This window comes from Nicotiana tabacum, chromosome 2, assembly GCF_000715075.1.
Source record: "Nicotiana tabacum cultivar K326 chromosome 2, ASM71507v2, whole genome shotgun sequence".
NCBI classification, from domain to species: Eukaryota; Viridiplantae; Streptophyta; class Magnoliopsida; order Solanales; family Solanaceae; genus Nicotiana; species Nicotiana tabacum.
In genome coordinates, this window is record NC_134081.1 from 111,446,655 (window position 1) to 111,468,736 (window position 22,082).

Sequence of the window (22,082 nt, forward strand, 5' to 3'; positions counted from 1 at the left end):
ATGGTGACGATAAGTCCGTTGGGCGATTTTGGACTTAGGAGTGCATCCAGATTGTGTTTTGGAGGTCCGTAGTAGAATTTGACTTGAAATGGCGAAAGTTGGAATTTTGGAAAGTTTGACCGGCAGTGGACTTTTGATATCGGGGTCGGATTTCGATTCCGGAAGTGGGAGTAGGTCCGTAATGTCAAATGTGACTTTTTTGCAAAATATGAGGTCAATCGGACGTAATTTGGTGGGTTTCGGCATCGGTTGTGGAAGTTGAAGTTTAAAAGTTCATTGATTTTGAATTTAGGTGTGATTCGTCGTTTCGATATTGTTAGGTGTGATTTGAGGCCTCGAGTAGGTCCGTACTGTGTTATGGAACTTGTTGGCATGATCGGACGAGGTCCCGAGTGGCTCGGATGAGTTTCGGACGAGGTTCGGATCACCTTCGTTGCATAGTGCATTGCTGAAGGCTGCTGGTCCTGGTGTGATCGCACCTACGACTAGTTTTGCGTAGAAGTGACAAAGGCGCCGCAGATGCAAGATGAGAGCTGGATGAGGAGGCCCGCAGAAGCGGAGAAAAGGGCGCAAGTGCGAAGTGATGGAGCGCAGGTGCGAGAGTCTTTGCAGATGCAGAGCTTAATACCGCAGGTGCGAGGGTTGCTGGGCAAGGCCATTTTTCGCAAATGCGATATTTTTTCCGCCAAAGCGATGGTCGCATGTGCGATGAATTATCCGCAAATGCGGAAATCGCTGGGCAGAACCTATAAATCGAGGTTTTTGGTTCTTTTATCATATTTTGAGACGTGGGACTCGGAGTTAGGCAATATTTGGAGCAAATTTCATCACAAGGATTGGGATAAGTATTCTACACTTGGTTTTGATCTTATTCCACGAATCTATCTTCATTTTTAGCAATCGGTTGATGAATTTAAAGAGGAAATTGGGGGTTTTGGACTAAAGTTTCATAATATAATTTTTTGAGTTTTGAACATCGAATTTGAGTCGGATTTGAGTGAACCTAGTATGGTTGGACTCGTAATTGAATGGGTTGTTGGATTTTGTAAATTTTGTCGGGTTCCGAGATGCGGGCCCGGATTAGGCTTTTGGCCAATTTTGGGCTTTTGATTCAAGATTTGATCTTTTTCGATCGGGATTGGTTCCTTTACCATTGTTTGATGTACTTGAGTTTTTTTGGTTAGTTTCGAGCCGTTCGGAGGTCGGAACGTGCGAGATGGTATCTTTGGAGCATCACTTGGTTTGCTCGGCATTGGTATTGGCTTGTTCGAGGTAAGTAACTCTTTTAATCTTAGTGCTGAGGGTATGAAGCCCCGAAATACGTGTTATGTGATTGGTATTGAGGTGACGCACATGCTAGGTGACTAGCGTGTGAGCATACACCATGTGAATTGGGACATTGTTGTTTCCATGGCACTGTACAATGGTCCTACTTTGTTGATATCCGTATTTTCACCATGTGATAAAGTAATTAAGCTGTCAATCATGCTAGATATCATGTTTAGGCATTATGCCGATACTGTTTGGACCCATAGTGGTCGTTTCTTATTGTCATCTCACTGATTTCATTGATATTTCATACTCAGTCATATCCATGCATTCATACCATATCTCAGTCTCAGTTATTATTTATTGATACATTATATCATTGTTGTCGGGCTAGTTATAGTTTCATGATATTGTGAGCCCGTGAGTGAGACTGGAGAGATTGATGACTGAGTGAGGCCGAGGGACCGAGTGAGAGTGATATTTTGGGATCGAGCTGCACGCCGCAGTAGGTTATATTGATTACAGTTATGGGATCGGGCTCCACGCTGTAGCATGCTATATTGATTTATGCCTGGATCTGGCTTATGATAGCGCTTGGGCTGTAGGAGCCCCTCCGGAGTCTGCACACCCCCAGTGAGCGCGGTTGATTATATTGAGGGATGGATCTTCCCTGGACATGGATCTTGTCCGAAGCATTTATATATACCTGGAGATGGATCTTCTCCATGGGGTCGGATTGGCCTTCCTCGGTACTAAGTGACTGATAGTCAGTGATGTATATATTTCGGGATGGATCTTCCCTGGACATGGATCTTGTCCGAAGCATTTATATATACCTGGAGATGGAGCTTCTCCATGGGGCCGGATTAGCCTTCCTCGGTACTGAGTAACTGATAGTCAGTGATGTATATATTCCGGGATGGATCTTCCCTGGGCCGTATGGGCCATATATAGTACCGAGTAATTGAGCATGATGAGTCGAAAGTGTGAGACAATGAGATTGAGTACTCTGTGAGTGTGAGTACATGATTCATCTCTGAGATACATGGCATTGGCATGCACACATATCATACAGGCATAAAGATACATTTTTCCTCATGCTGTACGGTATCACGTCATTCATGACTTTTTACACACATTGATATGTGGGCATAGAGAGATATTTCACACTTGCTATCTGGAAAGAGAATGAAACATCTTATTTATTGTGGAAAGGATATTTGGAAAAAAAATTACAGTTTTCAAACTTACTCGTATTTTTGGCATTTTCGATAAAAGATTGGGGTTTTCACTAAGATATTTGAAAAGCATAACTATTTTTTGGAACTGTGAACGAGCCGAGCATTTTACTTCTGAGATACATCTTTTATTACTTGTATTATGCTGTTATGAACTATTGTGGGATATTGGTATTGGACCCGACTTTATGTTAGCTCGTCACTACTTTCAACCTAAGGTTATGTTTGTTACTTATTGAGTACATGGGGTCGATTGTACTCATACTACACTTCTGCACCTTGCGTGCAGATGTTGGTTGCTGATGTTGCTGTGTTCGATGGGAGCTGGATTGAAGATGTACCTGCTTCCCGATTGTAGTTGCCTCTTGTTCGTGGTAGCTTTAGATCTGTAAAACTCTGTTTATGTACTTTTCAAACAGACAATGTATTTATTTCATTTCCGCTTTGTAAACTCTATTTTTAGAAGCTAATAATTTGTACTACCAGTTCTTAGGGAATGTATAAGATTCAAATAATTTCTTTACTTAATTGCTTTATTTATTGTTATTGGAATTGGTTAGTGGTTAACTGGCTTACCTAGAGGGTTGGGTTAGGTGCCATCACGACTAGTTGGATTTTGGGTCGTGACAAGATGCTCATGGCTTAGTGACACCCCGACATTGGGAGCTATTTCCGCACTTGTGTTTTGGGTTTTACCCCCTTGTTTATGAAACTTTGCATATTTCAAATGTCTTGAATTATTTTTCTGTTAAATATTTGGAGTATTTGGAAATGACGGCTTGCCTAGTACCATCGATAGGCGCCATCACGACATGTTAGGATTTGGGTCGTGACAACAAGATACCACTACAGGGAACTAAAGTAACAATTTATCTATTTTACTAGTCTTTAGCAAATAAATAATCTAAATCGGATAAAAATAACAAATTAATTTAATCACAAAACAATCACGAAAAAACATATACCACAGTAAAAATTAACTAATTAATATTTTTTAACAACTAATAACAATTTCTCTATTTTACTAATTTTTAGCACGCTAATAATATAGTCCGGATAAAAAATAACAAATTAATTAAATCGCAAAATAATCACGACATAACATAGAGCACATTAAAAACAACTAATAGGCATTTTGTATACATGAGGTTTAACAAAAACTAAGTCGGAATACCTCGATTTTAATTTTTTGAAAACTTGAAGATTTGGTGATTTGGAGCCGAAACGAGCAACCCACTACGAAATAACGCCTTAGCTAAGATGTGGGACCGATAATCTACACTTTTTGTGAAACCGGTGGGCTTCAACCGAATTTTCTTTGCTTAAAAATAGGGGAGGGAGGACCGGTGTTTGTCGTTCTTTAATGGGGGCTGAAGCTCACTGATTTGGTGGGGAAGGAGAGTGAACACATTTTTATCTAGGTACAATATCGTCTTAATATAAGACGCTATAATATATCGTCTTAATATAAGACGCTATACCTTTCCGATCATTTTACGTTCAAATATAACGCCTTATATTAGGGCGCTATACTTAACTGGGCAAACGACCGTTAAGGTATAGCGCCTTAAGCTTGGGCGTTATATATATTTTGGTTCCCAATTTTTTTTTCCATACATTTTGATTCTTTGAGTCCAAAAGAACCACAATTTGATTCCGGACTCTTATTAGAATCCCCAAGCAATAATGCTGTTTAAAAAAAACGAATACATAATATAACCATTACAGGGATGTGATATGTCAACCACACCAGATATATAACCATTATGTGTTTTAAAGTTAGAATATACAAACTGTGCTCATAATACATTGTGACGTGTGACATTTTCTGTCTTTCAATTGTACAAAACAAGCATTCAGTTTAAGTTAATCCAAAAGGAAAGAATTCACATTAATTTCTCTAGATTAAAGAGTGTAATATCCAAGACAAATCAGTCCCAAAAGAGACAATCAAAGCATAGTGTGGTTAAAAATTCACAAGAAATGCATACCTTACCCAACTTATAATATGTACAAATAAACAAGCCATTTACCCAAAAGAGATACTAATCTAAGCTTAAAACATGACCATATAAACAGGCCAATTAACGAAAAGAGATATGCATCAGCTTACACAGCTTAAAACAACGTAAACATACTATTTACCCAAATGAGATACTGATCAGTTCAGTGAACATGTACAAGCAACCGGACCATTTACCTACTAGCAGCTTTTCATATCTTTCAATCTATACTAGGAAAATCTCATAAAAATAAAACGTACGTACATATATATAGGGCCACTAACGACCAACGCAGCACAAGTTCTCAAGTACAATCCATTCGTATTCGTACGTATAAATACACGATCGAGCTCCTTCATAATTATAATCTAATCAAATACTACAAACAATAATGGGAAACAAACATTTTAGGAATATCAGCTGGAATTATCAAGTCGCTTCTTCGTATTCTCTGCAGCGTCAGCAGCATCGACCTCCATTTTTGCTTTCAACATATCAGCCTGTGTTGCTTCCTCCTCACTTCTTGCCGTCATCTTCTTTCCCTGACCAAACGTAACATTAATAAACTATTCTTGTAAAGCTACTTGCAATCAGTTCCAACGTTACTATCACTGCCTTTTGTAAAAGCACAAAAAAATCTTATGAAACAAAATAAAATTACCTGACCAACTAAAAATGCCTTAATGTAGCGGCAACATTGTTGCAAAGACGTCGTAAAATACAGGAATCCTTTCGTCAATTTAGACTTCGTTGCCGGAGTCGCTGACTGAATATCCTCCATGTTCGAAGCTCTAATAATTGTAAGTTTATACCTCTCTCCCTTTGATATCTCTTAGTCAAGTTGACACGGAGATGGTTCTCGTTTTATATTTCTTTCGTTTTCTTCTTCTATGAGGTGTTTGTTTACACTTGCATATTCATTCTGTCAAACATGCAAATAGGTGGCATGCTCTGAATTCACCTTAAGTTTCTAAAATTTGCCACGTTGCACCAATATTAAACCATAACCTTCCACGTGTTACGTCTTTATCAGTTTGTCATGCTTGTTATGGAAATGTCGTTGGATTGCTATGTTTCCTTGGGTTTCTTGCGACGATGAAATTTTATAAACCACCCCAATTTAGAACCTTAGTAATTATAATTTGCTTAATTATTATTTATAAATATTATTCAATTATTATTAATTTATATTATTTATATTCAAACGCGTAATAAATATAATTTGTATCGATTGTAATTATTCGCACAACGAATATAATTAAGGTAAAATATAAAAATATAAAAAAATAAAATATTCTTGTTGATAGACAAATTTAAGGCCTTTGCTAACTAAGCGGGGATCTAACCAATTGAGCTACAAGAACTTGTTTCTCTCTTGTTTCACTTTAAAATAATTACTCTTATTTTATAAATTTGCTATAAAAATCAAATATAACTGTAAAAAATAAATTTACTGAAATATAATTATAAATAATAAATATAATATAAATATTTAATATATCGCATAATTTTCCTGAATTTATATTGATGGTTCGAGTGTTCAGCCCCCCTTTTTTCTAGTCACTAAGCACTGTGCTTAGTAACCCCATGTATATTCTACTATCTGGGACTCAGCACACACCTGGACGACATGTTTGCCTGGCACCTCGAGGGAGATATCGTCTTTCCGTAGCTTTATTTTGGCCTCACTTGGATTATATCGACTCTTCTTTGGCTTCTCTCATCTCACTTTTCTTGTTCTTATCTTTACACTTTGGTGAATTTTCCTGTCCGGATCTTTATTTTCCTGTGAGTTATCTTCTTCTCATCTTGTATTTCTCTGTTTCATCTTTTACTACACGCTAAGACTTTGTTCTTTATGTGTTTGAACAAATTCTTGAATGTATCAGTTGGGTGGTGACATATTTTTAGAATTATTCCGTGTGGTATTCGATTCACCTTGCCTTTTCCTCCGTCTTTCTGTTTAATTTTTTGTTTTCTGATATACTGGATTTTTGCTATTAAAAATTCAATTCTATACTTTTGGAAGTAAATTATTTTTTCCTAGAAGAATATGGTTAAGAGGTGAGTACAGAGACACATCCTATTTTAATGCTTTTTTTGCCAATCTAGCAACATATGAAAAGTTTCACAATCTTCAAACTCCTCTGCGACTGCAACCCTATCTCTTCTTGCTTTTCTTGTTGTTAGCTTTACCCTTTGGTCAATTTATCGTTTGAATTGTTGTTTTCGTGTGAGCTTGCTTCTTCTTATCTTGTGTTTCTCTCTGCTATTATGGGATGCTAGGCCTTTGCTACACATGAAGTTTAATTGTCGAGTTCTGTTTGCTCTTACTGAGAAAATTGTTGAATCAGTCAAAGTTTTTACTAAACGTTTACCATTTGTCTTTCAATTTAATTTGTTGCTCCGCTTGGGCGGAGAAGGGGCTGCTACATTTGATTTAGGGTAAACTATGTGCGGTGACAAAACTTAACTTGGTGGGTAATAGATAGAATCTGTAATAAATAGAGTGTTCCACGATATTAAAAATATAATTTGTCCCTTTTTAAACATCTCATTGACAAGTTCGGATAGAAATATTTACAGGTAAAAAAGGAAGTTCAACTGGCATAACTGCTGGATTCCAAAGAACCAAACAACTGCTCATACGCAGAAAAAATGAAGGTTGCAATGCAACTCAAACGGCGTGATAGGCAAAGCCAAATATCTGCTCATAGAAGGGAAGCGATGTTGCTATCTCGCCGTATAAGAAGACAAGATTCTGCAAATCACAGCCTTCTTCAAAGTCCGACTGTTGCTGTCCCAGAGCATTGGAACAAAGCAGGATTTCTGAAACAAACTGCTCTTACCATACTAGAGCCTCCTTCCCTTGCGGAAAAAAGGTTATATTATTGTACTCATATTTAGACACCATATATATTATTAATACAGTGCTGCTTATATATTTTGCTTGGAGATTTAGTATGATATCTTATTTATCTTATGTGTACCTATAAAATAAAATACTCAAATACTATGTGTTCTATTGCACTCTATTTTGCACCTACTAAGGCTTCACTGTACGCTTTTAAAACTCTTCGTTGTTTTGTTTACCAGCTGCCGACCATGAAGTTTGCGCGACTACATCGCGGGATAATTTAGAAAAAGGAAAGAGTATATTGGATCTCTCAGGTTAGATGTCTTATCTTTCGGTAATATTGGATATGATATTTCTGGATCAACTTAAGTGCTCTGCATCCATCGTTTTTCAGTGCTTTATAGAAGTGCTTCATTCTGTTCAAGGGCAAGATAGATAAGGCACTTTACAAGGCAGACGTTGTGTCCAAGATTAATGGCTAAAGATGTATGTTATGAAATACCTGCACTTCCATTGTTGTAGCACTTGGTTAAATGCCTTTTGAGTCTTCAATAGCTAAAAGTGGCGTTATTTCGAAAGTTAATATCTTTGTTTAGATAGCTGCATATTTGTTGAGGCAACGACCATCAAATTAAATGATCAGTAGTCCATGTTCCCCGAGTTTACATAACCAGATTCAAGATGATGTAAACAATATTTATCAACTACATGGTTTGATCATGAATGAAGTCTCATAAAACTTGTGCGTCAATTCCATGTGCCTACGCTAGAGTCTTGATTGTTAGCCCAAACTTGATGAGGTGTTTGTCACTTGTTGGATCCAAATACGACAACAGCTGCTGAGGAAGTCCAATAGCGATTCTAAAAGTGTTACCTCAGTGATTGTTTTTAATATTTTCAGGTTCTATTGAGTTTGAAATGATATAAATTTTGAGCACCTTCCTGTTGAAGATCACAATTATTTTTCGCCTGCCTATGAATTATAGTGGGTTTCAATCTTGCATTCAATAGGAAATGTTTGATATGTTTGGCTCATCAAAGGTGCATCTGAACATCCATTCAATGGCATGATACCTATCAGCAAAAGTTGATCCAATTAGTGTTATAATACAAGGATGCTTATTTAACTTGGAGAAAAGTAAAATACAAAATTACTACCTGCTCTTTTACATTCTATTTTGCATCTACCGAGGCTTCGTTGTACGCTTTTGAATGTCTTGGCCATTCTGTTTACCAGCTGCCAGCCATCAAGCATGTATGACTACATCACTTGGTAATTTAGACAAAGGAAATGGTATATTGGATCCCCCTATCATTCGTGAAACAGGTAAACCTACATTTAGATTATACTCTTTTCAGAATGACATATTGTTTATACATTACTGTAAACTGTGGCTATTTGTATATAAGGGTCCACATCAGGCACATCTAACCCATGTCATGTTACGTTCAATGCTGTTCCAATCAAAGGTTTGCACAAACTTTGTCTTACAATAATATCCACCATACATATGTCTTGGTACTCCTTTTTCCCTAATGATACTTCTTACATATTCAGCTCATAGGCGGGCCAAAAAGGTGTGTCTGGTCTCTAAAGAGCAACGAAGTGAGTATGTTGCTCTAAAAAAGGTCCCGAACTGCCAATACTGTCGTCCAAAGAAGTTTGAATATGAACCTCCAGGATTTTATTGTAAAAGTGGTTCAATAAGGTTAACATGTCATAAAATGCCAACTGAATTATTAGAGTTATACTTTGGAAATACTGAAGAATCTGAAAACTTTCGAACTTATATTAGAACGTACAATAACATGTTTGCATTTACTTCACATGGTGTAAAGTATGATAAAGATCTAGTGAGAAGAAACAGTGGTATCTACACATTTAGAGTCTAGGGACAAATGTATCATTTTATAGATGATTTAGTTCCTTCCAATGAAAAACCTAGGAATTTACAGTTGTACTTCTACGAATGATAATGAACTAGCCAATAGGATGGCCTGTTCGACAAGAATTAATGAGGCAATAGTGAAAACGTTGGACATATTGAAAGTAAATCCATATACTATTTACCTAAAATCTCTCTTAAATGTTCCCCAATTATCTGATTTTTATAATGCTCTTAAATATCACTCAACCTTAGATCAACGAACATATAACTTACCCAACACATCAGAGATTGCCGCATTATGGCTTGAAGAAAATCCTAGAGATACATCTGCACCACATATTTGAATTTATACCCACAGTAATAGAGCTCGGTTAGTACATTATTATTGTGGATGTTACGATCTGTTACCGTATTCATTATTATTGCCCTTCGGTGAAAATGGATGGCATTGTGGAATCAAAAGAATTATTCAGACAAATAATGTGACGAAACGTAGAGCTTATTGTGAAGATGAACAGTTGCCCAGTATATCAAATATGTGTCCAGTTGATGGATTTCTTGATATGGAAGATGAATCACTACAAAAAGGAAAACGAAAAAGAGATACAGTGTCTTGTCGAGAATATTATTGTTACAAATTTCAACTAAGAGATAATGAAACAAATGAAGTGCTACATTGTGGGAGAATATTCCAACAATTTATAGTAGACATATATATAAAGCTTGAAACTCAAAGATTAGACTTCTTCTCATTTAATCCAGACTTATTTAGAATTGAAGTCTTGCAAGGACTCATTGATATTTTAAGATGTGGTGAAAGGGAAGCCTTTAAAATTGGAAAGAAAACGTTCCTCCCTGTTACATTTATAGGGGGACCAAGGGACATGCGCCGACGATACATGGATGCTATCGCATTGGTACAATATTTTGGAAAACTTGTTTTATTTATAACAATTTATAACAATGACATGTAATCCTTCTTGGCTAGAAATGAAAGAGCATTTATCGCTAGCTGATGAGGTACAAAACATACCTGATTTAGTTAGTAGAGTTTTCAGAGCAAAGGTAGAAGAATTAAAGACGGATATATTAAGAAGACAAATCTTTGGAAGAGTTGCATGATTCATGTATACTATAGAATTCCAAAAACGTGGTCTTCCACATGCTCATTTCCTTATTATACTTGCTGATGAACACAAATTATTGACTCCTGAATCTTATGATAAATTTGTCTGCGCAGAATGGCCTGATTCTAAAAAAGATCGCGATCTATATTCACTTGTTATTAAACATATAATGCATGGTACTTGTGGAAAGTTAAATCCTACAAATATTTACATGAAAAATAATAATTGCAAATTCAAGTATCCAAAACATTTTGCTGAACAAACATCAAAAGGGAAGAATTCATATCCAATATACAGAAGGAAAAGAACCGAAGAAGCTGTAGAAATAAGAGGTAAGTTTCTGAATAATTCTTGGGTAGTTCCATATAATCCATTTTTGCTATGCAAGTATAATTGTTATATGAATGTTGAAGTTTGTTCTGATATCAAGGTAGTGAAATATATTTACAAATATATCTGCAAAAGACACGATAAAATTGCATTTCATATACATGATAGTGATACAGATTCAGACATAGATGAAATAAAAGAATATCAATATGCTAGATGGGTTTCACCTCCAGAGGCTGCGTGGCGATTATTTAGTTTCCCCACAAGTGAAATGACTCTAAGTGTTTTTCACCTTCAGTTACATTTGGAAGGACAACAATTTGTCTCTTTTAAAAGTATTGAGAATGTTGATAGAATACTGAGTAATCCAATGATTCGAAAAACAATGTTAACTGAATTCTTTGTTATGAACAACACAAATAAAGATGCTATGCAACCGTTATTATTATATAAAGAATTTCTTGAGTACTTTGTATGGTCACCTAGGGAAAAAACGTGGACACGTCGAAAACAACGTACTGTAGTTGGACGTGTTGTAACATATCATCCAACAGAAGGAGAAAGATATTGTCTTAGATTATTGTTGATGAATGTTAGAGGACCAAAATCATATCAGGACTTATGTATAGTTGACGGCAAATGTTGTAGTACATTTAGAGGGCTGCAGAAAAAAGAGGATTGTTACATTGTGATAACAACTTGGTTGAATGTATGTCTGAAGCTACAAATTATCAAATGCCATATAGTTTAAGGCGTTTGTTTGCAACATTATTGGTATATTGTAATCCTGTTAATCCAATAGAACTTTGGAAACAATTTGAAGATTCAATGTCCGAAGATTTTAAGATTCTATCTAACATGAATGCTAAAGATATTCGTTTTATGGCTTTAAATCATATCAATGATATTTTGCATTTGATGGGACGTGATATTAATGAATATAATATGATTCATGAGAAGAGTAAACCTTCAGCTGTTGTTAGAGAAACCAATGACTGTCAGTTTGAAAGAAACATCATTGTTAGAGAAGAAGATTTGCTTCTAGAGAGAAAATTAAATACCGAACAGCGAAAAGCGTATGACACTATTCTTAATAGAATATTTTCTAACAAATCAGTAGCATTTTTCGTTGACGGACCTGAAGGACCTGGAAAAACTTTTCTATACCGTGCTTTATTAGCTGCTATACGATCAAAAGGTTTTGTCGCTTTAGCAACAACAAGTTCAGGTGTTGCGGCTTCGATCCTCCCAGAAGGACGAACTGCTCACTACCGTTTTAAATTTTTTATTGATATCGATGAACAATATTCTTGTAACATTAGTAAGCAAAGCACACTTGCAACTTTAATACGTGATGCAAAACTGATTGTCTGGGATGAAGTATCTATGACAAAAGAGAAAGTGATAGAAACTTTTGATATTCTCTTGAAGGATCTAATGGATACGAATGCTCTATTTGGAGGAAAAGTGGTCGTTTTCGATGGTCATTTTAGACAAACTCTCCCGGTTATTAGGAGTGGGAAAAAAGAAGATTTTATTCAAGAAAGCTTATTATATTCTGAAATTTGGAATCAACTTGAAAAATTACGATTGTCAGAGAATATGTGTGCAAAGACAGATCCTACCTTTTGTGAGTATTTGATGAGAATAGGAAATGGACAAGAAAAAACATATAGCTATGACAAAATTGAAATCCCTGATTGTTTTGTTATCCCTTTCATTTTTGAAAATCAATCATTAGATCTGTTGTTTAGAGTTACTTATATAGATCTGCATAGGTGTTTTTCTGATGCATCTTCTATGACTTCGCGTGTAATTCTGACAACCAAAAATGACTTTTTTAATGAAATAAATGATTTGCTCATATCTCAATTTCCTGGCGATCCTAAAACATATGTTGCATTTGATGAGACTATTGAAACAAACGATCAAAGTCAATATGAAGATTTTTTGCATACTTTATATCCTGCTAGTTTACCTCCCCATATATTAACCTTGAAAAGGAATTGTCCTATTATGTTGTTATGAAATTTAAATTTGTGTGAAGGTTTATGCTATGGTACACGGCTTATATCTTGTGATCTTCAAAAACATGTTATAAGTGCTAAAATTGCTACTGGGGACTTTAAGAATATGCATGTATTTATTCCCAGAATACCATTATTATCATCAGCAGATGAAAAATTGCCTATTCCTTTTAAAAGAACACAATTTCCTTTGAGATTATGTTTTGCTATGACAATAAATAAAGCTCAAGGTCAAACATTGGACTTCGTGGTAGTTTATTTACGTGAATCTGTTTTTTCACATGGTCAACTCTATGTAGCACTATCAAGAGCAAAAAGTTCCAATTGTGTAAAACTATTAATTCGTCTACCTACAGTAGATAGCGATGATGATCATTCAACCTACAGTATAGTGTATGATAAAATTATTCAAAAAGCTTTTGCATAAATAGTTTCACATGATGGACCCAACTTCTGTTGTTGCAATGCGCTCACATAATTCATGGCAGGTTGGCTTGAGGTTTGGAATAGTCTGTTGCTACAAAGGTATTTTTACCAATTACCTGTATGATTATTTTTCATTTAACGATGCTTGTTGAAACAAACTTTTTGCACATTTACTGCTGTAAATGCAGTTGCTGTCCCGGTTGATGCTATCAAATGATCTTTTTTAAGCTTGCTTTACAAGTTTTTCAAGAACTTTCAAGTCTAACACTGACAAAGGTAAGTCATCTCTAAACACCAGAACGTCTACTCTCTCTTGTTCCTAACTTCAGTAAATTTTCCTTCTGTGATCGTTAATTTCTGGTGCGTGTTCTGCTTCTCATCTTCTGCTTTTGTATCATCTCTAGGTATTTATGTTTTCTCTTTAGGAGTAAGAGCTTTTGTGGACTGATCGTATAGCAACTCTTGTTTTCTCTTTATCTACTATATGAGAAGTGGCAAATCGACTGAAGCATAATTTCTGCTATTCAGAAATAGATGTCATAGTAATTCATAGTTACCCGCATTGGGGATCGCCGATTCAGATTTTGCTTTCTCCTTTTACTTTATTTTTCGGCAAAATTCAAAGAGTTGGATTTGTGAAATCTCAAAGTAAAAAAACTAATTGAGGGTTGCAACGTTTGCCGGTTTAAAGAGGTCCTTTTTTGGGTATTTTGATTAATTTTTGCCGCTGCTTTCTCTGAGGAACAAAGCATTTGTTAACTCAGGGTTGCACTGTATGCTGGTTTCACGAAATACATATTTGTTTTTCTTTTTATGACCGATGGTAAATTTGTTTCGGATAAACCGTAATAGTTTGATTGGGGAAAAGCTTTGAATTTAGACACTAAATTTGAAAAACTTCGATCTTAAAAATTTGTTGTAAACCTTTTTGAAGTCGAGGGAATTTTGTGATCCTGGCCTTTGATTCCATGGTATCGAAAAGAGAAAAGGAAAGTATAATCCGATATTGTGCTATATAATATTTCCTTTTTTCCTTTGCATAAAGTTAGACCATAAATAGGTAAACTTTATTTGAATTTTAAAATTATAGCTGATTTACTGTTCTCCGTTAAAGTTCGTTAAAGCTGAGTTCTGCTTGCTTAATGCTTTTTCCCTGCAGAACCTTGAGCTTCTCGCAATATATTGCTCAATATCTGCGCTGTATACTATAGTTATTAGTCAATATTTAGTTAAGTTGTAAAGCAGAAAATATAGTCAAGAGAAGATTTTTGATTTCCTTTTCCTTAAACATGTATACTAAGTTGGCTGAGTGTTTGTATTTTGTCGGAGCTCAATTTTTAGGCATTTGCTTGCCTCCATTGCATGCTAATGTAAAGTCTCTTTCAGAATGGATAGAAATTAGACTGTGTTGTACTTTGTTCTGATTGATCTTTATGATGTTAGTAGACTCAACTTCAATGGTTTATAGCCAACTCATGAATGTTGTCCTCTGTGAAAGGTAATTCGTAGTACCATAGTTTGTTTAATTTGGAACTCTTCTTTTGATTATGATAGGAGCAACCTTGAATTACTATCTTGATGTCAAAATTGACGAAGCGGTGATTTTTCCAGGGGTTGGATGCGTCTTGATTTTTTGTATAGGATCTGCTCACTGATAACAAAGCAGAGTTTGATTGTTATTCAAATGACCGAGAAGATAGCATGAGGTATGTGTCAATATGACCACACACATCATTTATATGTCTTTACAAAATGGTCAATGACCATTAATTATGGGTTGGTACTTTTTTTCCCTTCTTAAAAATAGTATATGAATGTAGGGCTACATCTTTTTGTCTGAGGTTCATGTCATGACAGTGTTGATAATAATGTATGCCTCGAAGGAGAGTACTGTCATTTGATGACTTAACCACTTTTGAAGTGAGCACTCACTTCAATACCGATTTTCTATATTATTTCATTAGTTATACACCGAAATATTGAAGTGAGCGCTTGACTCAAGCACATTTATTTGACAAATTAACAACGTAATCTTAATTAACTGTACACGGTGTGTCCATATCATTACCTAGGATAAGAATGCTTGAGATTATTTTCAATGTTAGAATATATACCACACTTCATCATTCTTATTTATGGATTGGGGGGAGGAAGGGGAATAGTTCTTATGAACTCAAATCTAAGGCGGAAAAATATCAAATAGAAATACTGGACAATTCCTAGGAGGCCTTTCTTTACTTATCAATGACTAGATATTTTCTTATATTTATCCACGATTTATCTCTAGGGTCAACCTGCTGGTACACATATCTCTTTATGTACTCTTATGACGCAGGCAATCAAAACATCTAGAGGAGAAAGTGTTTCTTGGACTACCTCCCAGATAAAAGCTTATTTTGGTTTATCAGGCGGGTAAGCGACCAATTTCGTAGCTTTGTTATCTATGTCATTATTTTTGATTCAGATATCAGTTGGATTCCACGAGATTGAAATCAGATAAAAGGAATTGAAACATTCTTTTCCTTTTCCTTGCACTAAACTTTTGCTGCTTTCGTTATACCATATTGGTATAGCATTCTTTTGCTGCAACTACTCAAGCAAAGAATTCCTTGCTTGCATTCTCTGTGTTATTTTCTGTCAGTATAATCAAATTACTATACTGTCAGGCTTATATCTGCTTGTTGTTATTGTTTTCGGGTTATACATATACCCTATGCCACTGGAAAATGGGGATAATTAAGCACCAGAGAGTATTTCAGACAGGATGGGTTCCTTGACTTTCTACTTTTGGGTTTATGTATTTCATAATAATTATTGCAACCTCCAAATGGATTCTCCTTAATCAGATCACTTCCACAATTTGTACAGTTTTATTCAAATGAATACTAGTTTGTATAATAATTGAAAGATATAAGAAGGATAATGTGGCACTCTCTGAAGCTAGCAAAAGTACTATCTTTTTTCGTTTTTTTGCATGTTCTACCTCTTTCTTTTCATTTAATTAGCTTTCGCGGCTAGAAATTCGGCAAAAATTAACCGTGATCGACCGACCGATTTCGATCAGTAAACAAAACGTCCAAAATATCGAAGTCGGCCGGTTTTTCAAAATATTTTATTTTTTTAATTTTTTTTTACGAAACCGACCAACTTTGGTCGCTTTTGTTTGGCGCAAAAATGCGGGAAATTATTTTTGCATCCCGCGAATTCTTTTTTCAAGAAGCCGACCAACGTTGGTCGGTTTTTTATTTAAAATAAAATAAAATAAATTATAAAAAACCGACCGAAATCGGTCGGTTAATTCGGCCAGTCATTTTAAAAAATCAGACCGAATTCGATCGGTAATTTTATTTTTTAATAAAACCGACCGATAAAAATGCAACTAAAAAGTATAAATAAAATAAAAGACAGTGTTAAAATAAAATGCACAAATGGTCTAGTGGTAGAATAGTATCCTGTCACAGTACAGACTCCGGTTTGATTCCCAGATGATGTATTTTTTGGTCGGTTTTTTCGGTAATTTTTTTTTTGAAATTTAATTGACCGACCGAAATCGGTCGGAAAATACCGACCTTACGATTACCGATCACCTTGAATCGGTTGGTTTTTAATTGATTTTTGTTAATTACCGACCAACATCGGTCGGTTTTGGCGGTTGATTTTTCCCGTTTTTAGTAGTGTTTCAGACACGTTAATTGATCTCATGCTTATTAATATAAATATTTTAAAAATATTACTATAATAAGTATGCAATGAGTTGCACAAAAAATAAAGAGAAAATATATACGCTTAAATTGATGAATGATGAGTCTACTCAAACCAATACTTATCATTGTAAAGCACAATCATACTTAAAAATAGCTATCAATTGAGTTTAAAAATTAATATTAGAAAGACTTCATTATGAAATTCTTATAATATATCAAGTACTCAACTGGACCGTATTTCCTTTTATAATATGTCAACAACGCATAATTTAAATGTCCACTATAGTTGCAAATATCTTGAATTTTTTGTCTTCCTTTAAGAAATTGCAGCCTCCATCTTTTTATCGCTACATACATATTAAGAAATTATTATCAGATACGAGTAGTGTTTTGTAGAAGCTACTCAGAAATTGTATCAACTTATGTACGCCTTCCTTGGGGATGCACCTACACAAAAAAGTAGTTATTTGTGATAGCGATAATAATTACTCGAATATTTAACTAATGTAATAATAAATTTTTTCATCTGTGAATTTGACAAAAAAAATATTGGTTGAATTGTATGTAACGACCTGGCCGGTCGTTTTGAGTGTTATAGCCTCGTTCTCCCCTTTACTGCTTATTCTTTGCTCAATTGCTGTTATGTGACTTGACGGGGTAGTTGGTTTGGTTCCGAGAATGCTTTGGAATTAGTTGGGACACTTAGTCCCAAGGTTGGAAGTTTAAGTCCAAAGAGTTGATCGGATGTCAACTTATGTGTAAACGACTCTGGAATGGAGTTTTAATGGTTCGGATAGCTCCATATGGTGATTTTGGACTTAGAAGTGTGTCCGGATAGTGATTTGGAGGTCCGTAGTCGATTTTGGCTTGAATTGGCAAAAGTTGAAAAAAATGAAAGTTTGGAGAGTTGAGGAGTTTGACTGAGAGTTGACTTTGTGGTTTCCGGGCTCGGATTTTGATTCCGGAAGTTGGAGTAGGTCCTTTGTGTCATTTATGACTTGTGTGCAAAATTTGAGGTCAATCGGACTTGATTTGATGGGTTTCGGCATCGAATGTAGAAGTTAGAAATCCATAAGTTCACTAGGCTTGAATCGATGCGCAATTCGTGGTTTTAGCGTTGTTTGATGTGATTTGACGCTTCGAACTTTGAGATGACTTTATGGCTTCCGAGCTCGAATTTTGGTTCCGAAAATTGGAGTAGGTCCGTCGTGTCATTTATGACTCGTGTGCAAAATTTGAGGTCAATCGGACTTGATTTGATAGGTTTCGGCATCGAATGTAGAAGTTAGAAATTCATAAGTTCATTAGGCTTGAATCAATGCGCAATTCGTGTTTTTAGCGTTGCTTGATGTGATTTGACTTCAAGAGAGTTCTAGGACTTGTTGGTATGTTCGAGGGCTGTTAAATTTTTCCTCTTCACGTTCGCATAGTGATGGACGCGATCGCGTTGGTTGAGAAGCTTGTGCTTCGTGAATGCGTACAGTGAATCGCGTTTGCGTACAAGGAAGTGAGGCAGCCGGTTCACGCAAGGTTGTTCTTCGCGATCGTGTGAATATGGCCGCGATCGCGGAGGTCTGTGGAACTGTGTATCGCGTTCGTGTAGTGTAATTTGGGCAGCCTATGAATTTGTGCTTCGCGATCGCGAAGAGTTTTCCGCGATCGCGAAGAAGGGCATCTGGGCAGACTTAAATATTTCAAAAATGAGGGTTAGAGTAAAATTTAACAATTTGATTTTGGGAGCTCGGATTGAGGCGATTCTTGGAGAAATTTTCAAAGGAGTGATTGGGGTAAGTGATTCTAACTCGGTTTTGTTTTAAATTACATGAATATATCATTGTTTTCATCATTTAATTAGTAATTTGGGTTGAAACATTTGGGAAAAATGGAGAAACGTCTTGGGTCGAATTTTGGGGATTTGAGCGGCATTTTGGTGTTGGATTTGAGCAATTTTAGTATGGTTGGACTCATGGTTGAATATGTGTTCGGATTTTATAACTTTTGTTGGATTTCGAGACGTGGGCCCGAGATTGACTTTTTGGTTTGACTTTTTGACTCTTGATTTAAGAACTTAGCATTTTCATATGGAATTGATTCCAATAGCTTGAGTTGATTGTATCGAATTATTTTTGGCTAGATTCGAGGCGTTCGTAGGCCGATTCGCAAGGCAAGGGCTTATTGGAGTAGAGATTTGCACGGTTTGAGGTAAGTAACATTCTAAACTTGGTTTTGAAGGCATGAATCCTGAATTTCGTGTTATGTGATTAGTGTTGAGGTGACACACATACTAGGTGACAGGCGTGTGGGCGTGCACCGTAGTAATTATGACTTAGTCGATTTCGTGGGACTGTGTAGTCACCTTATCTGAATATTATTACTAAACTCTGTGTTGGAGAACTTGAGCTGTCAATTTTGTTAGAAATCATGTTTAGGCTATGAGCTGGTACTATCGGGACCCACAATGGTCGTTCTTTTGTTAAGATTATTTTTCTAATTTGCAGTTACGTACTCAGTCACATTTATCATTGTATATCATATATCAGTCTCTGTATCATTTATTATCATATCATGTATCGTTGATTTGGGCTGCTTAGCATGAGTGTGGTGAGTTGATGACTGAGTTGGGGCATGAGAGTCGTGCTATGAGTGAATTATGTGGATCGGGTTGCATGCCTCAACAAGCCTTATGTCTATATGTGGATCGTGTTGCACGCTGCAACAAGCCTTATGACTATATGTGGATCGGATTGCACGACGCAATAAGCCTTATGGCTATATGTGGATCGGGTTGTGCGCCGTGACAGGCCTTTTGGCTATATGTGGATCGGGCTGCATGCCGCAACAGATACCGTATAGTGCTGAGTGACTGAGTGTGACGAGCGAGAATTAAGACAGTCAGATTGAGTGCTCTGAGAGTAAAAATACTTGAAGTTTCATTGTGTTGCATCACATACGGTATTCATATTGGCATGTAGATATAGACATGTCATATTCATCATATTAGTCACACTTGGTATATTTTATCCGTGTTGAGCTTAATTGTTAAACCTAGAAGCATGTCAACATTTTCTGTATTCTTAAATTCTTTACTTTTACTGTATTATTTGAGCTCGTCACTGCTTTCAGCCCAAATGTTAGACTTGTTACTTATTGAGTTGGTTGCATCACATACGGTATTCATTTTCACATTCTTGTATTCTTGTCGTGCAAATCTGTTTATTCCAGAAACTAAACTTCTGTTGTCTATTCTCTCATAGATGGTGAAGAAACGTGCTGCCGGATCGGGCGGATGACCACCAGTACCACCCTCTAGGGCCACGGAACGCCGAGGTCGCGGTAGAGGCCGAGGTGCAACTCGTACAACAGCTAGAGCAACACCTGTAGACCCACCAGTTGTTCCAGCTCAAGAGCAGATCATTTTGATTCCAAGCCTTCAGGAGGCTCTGGCCTAGATATTGACTGTTTGCATTAGCCTTGCTCAGACAGCTTTAGTTCCGCAGCCACTTCTCAGGCCGGGGGAGGTGCTCAGACACCTGCTGCCTATACTCATGGACTTCAGACACCGAGGGTATCTCCAGCCCACCCGGTTGCACTTGCTCAGGCCTAGGTGGGCCTCGTTATGAGTGGTGAGGAGCAGAAGAGACGAGAGAGATTTGGGAGGCTCAAGCCTCCAACATTCAGTGGGGCATAGTCTGAGGATGCTCAGGACTTCTTGGATAGGTGCCAGCGGATTCTTAGCATGACGGGTATTCTAGAGACTAGTGGGGTATCATTTACCACTTTTCAGCTGACGAGGGAAGCCTTTAGATCGTGGGATGCATATGAGCGGAGCAGGCTAGCCGATGCTGCACTACTTTTATGGCACGAGTTCTCCGTTCTCGTTTTGGAGAAGTTTGTGCCACCGACCCGCATGGAGGAGTTGCGTAGGCAGTTTGAGCAGCTACGCCAGGAGCGCATGTCTGTGACCTAGTATGGGATGATATTTTCAGAGTTGGATCGTCATGCGATCTGGTTGGTTCCCACTGAGAAAGAGAGGATTAGGAGGTTCATTGATGGCCTTAACTATTAGTTGCGATTTGTTATGACTCGGGAGAATGCATCAGGTGCTAGGTTCGACGAGGTGGTTGATATTGCTCAGCGGCTAGAGTTGGTCCGTAGTGAGGAGAGGGAGGCCAAGAGGCCTCGTGGTTTGGGTGGTTTCAGCGGTGTTTCTTCTGGGGGTCAGTCCCACCACATCAAGGGTCGTCCTTATAGGCCCGCTAAGATGGATCGTCCAGTTCATCGTGGTGCATCAGCTAGCCATGGGCCATACAGTGCACGGCTGGGTCAGCCATCTCTGTCAGTGCTCTTCTAGCTCAGAGTTCATCTCGTGCTCCTTCAGTTCAGGGTTCATCTGCACCAGGTTCTTCTAGTGGTTATTCTGGTTCTCGGGGTCCGATTCAGTCCCCACCACCATTGACAAATAGGGGTTGCTACGAGTGTGGCGAGCTTGGGCATATCAGGAGGCAGTGTCCCTATCTCTTGGGAGGACCAGTTCAGGAGAGGGGTCAGGCTATGACTTCTGTACCAGTCACTTCACCACCCATGCAACTAGCTCGGGGTGGGGCTCAAGCAGCTAGAGGCCGCCCTAGAGGGGGAGATCGATCATGTGGCGGTCATACTCGATTCTATGCTATTCTTGCCAGGCCAGAGGCCGTTGCTTCAAACATAGTGATCACAAGTATTGTCTCAGTATGCCACTTGGATGCTTTTTATATTATTTGACCCTGGTTCTATTTAATCGTATGTATCATCATATTTTGCTCATTATTTGGATATGCCCCGTGAGTCCTTAGTCTTACATGTTCATGTATCTACGCTGGTGGGTGATACTGTTGTTGTGGACCGTGTGTGTCGGTCGTGTGTGGTGACTATTGGGGGATCAGAGACTAGAGTTGATCTCTTATTGCTTAGTATGGTTGATTTTGATGTGATTTTGGGTATGGATTGGTTGTCTCCATGTCATGCTATTCTAGATTGTCACGCTAAGACTGTGATGTTGGCGATGCCGGGATTGCCGAAGGTCGAGTGGAAAGGTTTTCTAGATTTTATTCCCAGCAGGGTGATTTCATATTTGAAGGCCTAACGAATGATTGGGAAGGGGTGTTTATCATATTTGGTCTTTGTGAAGGATGGTGATGATACTCCTACTATTGATTCTGTCCCGATTGTGCGA

General features: G+C 37.2%; 2 protein-coding genes across 27 annotated transcripts; one reads left to right on the forward strand and one right to left on the reverse strand.

Moving 5' to 3' along the window:
• Positions 1–4,625: 4,625 nt before the first annotated feature.
• LOC107774672 (uncharacterized) lies at positions 4,626–5,429 on the reverse strand. The gene is made up of 2 exons (XM_016594293.2): positions 5,172–5,429; positions 4,626–5,052 (listed from the first exon to the last, which is right to left on the reverse strand). The coding sequence occupies exons 1-2, from the start codon at positions 5,289–5,291 to the stop codon at positions 4,927–4,929; spliced, it is 246 nt and encodes an 81-aa protein (XP_016449779.1). The 5' UTR covers positions 5,292–5,429; the 3' UTR covers positions 4,626–4,926.
• Positions 5,430–6,050: 621 nt separating this feature from the next.
• LOC107774670 (uncharacterized) lies at positions 6,051–21,744 on the forward strand. 26 transcript variants are annotated; one of them, XM_075237678.1, is made up of 7 exons: positions 6,051–6,298; positions 7,097–7,392; positions 7,607–7,853; positions 8,605–13,265; positions 13,355–14,872; positions 15,502–15,578; positions 20,125–21,744. In XM_075237678.1, exon 4 carries the CDS (start codon positions 11,425–11,427, stop codon positions 12,739–12,741), a length of 1,317 nt encoding a protein of 438 aa, XP_075093779.1. In that variant the 5' UTR covers positions 6,051–6,298; positions 7,097–7,392; positions 7,607–7,853; positions 8,605–11,424; the 3' UTR covers positions 12,742–13,265; positions 13,355–14,872; positions 15,502–15,578; positions 20,125–21,744. The 26 variants fall into 26 exon arrangements, 21 of the variants coding, with proteins under 21 accessions (XP_075093779.1, XP_075093777.1, XP_016449773.2 ...); XM_075237676.1 differs by lacking the exon at positions 20,125–21,744 and adding an exon at positions 15,833–16,141; XM_016594287.2 differs by lacking the exon at positions 20,125–21,744 and having other exon boundaries at positions 13,355–14,664; positions 14,778–14,872; positions 15,454–15,686.
• Positions 21,745–22,082: the final 338 nt, after the last annotated feature.

Excerpts from the sequence above, each read along its gene's own strand:
- LOC107774672 (XM_016594293.2), bottom strand. The coding sequence starts at position 5,291 with ATGGAGGATATTCAGTCAGCGACTCCGGCAACGAAGTCTAAATTGACG. Across the intron at positions 5,053-5,171 it reads AGGCATTTTTAGTTGGTCAG|GGAAAGAAGATGACGGCAAG; the intron begins GTAATTTTATTT and ends ACGTTTGGTCAG.
- LOC107774670 (XM_075237678.1), top strand. The coding sequence starts at position 11,425 with ATGTCTGAAGCTACAAATTATCAAATGCCATATAGTTTAAGGCGTTTG.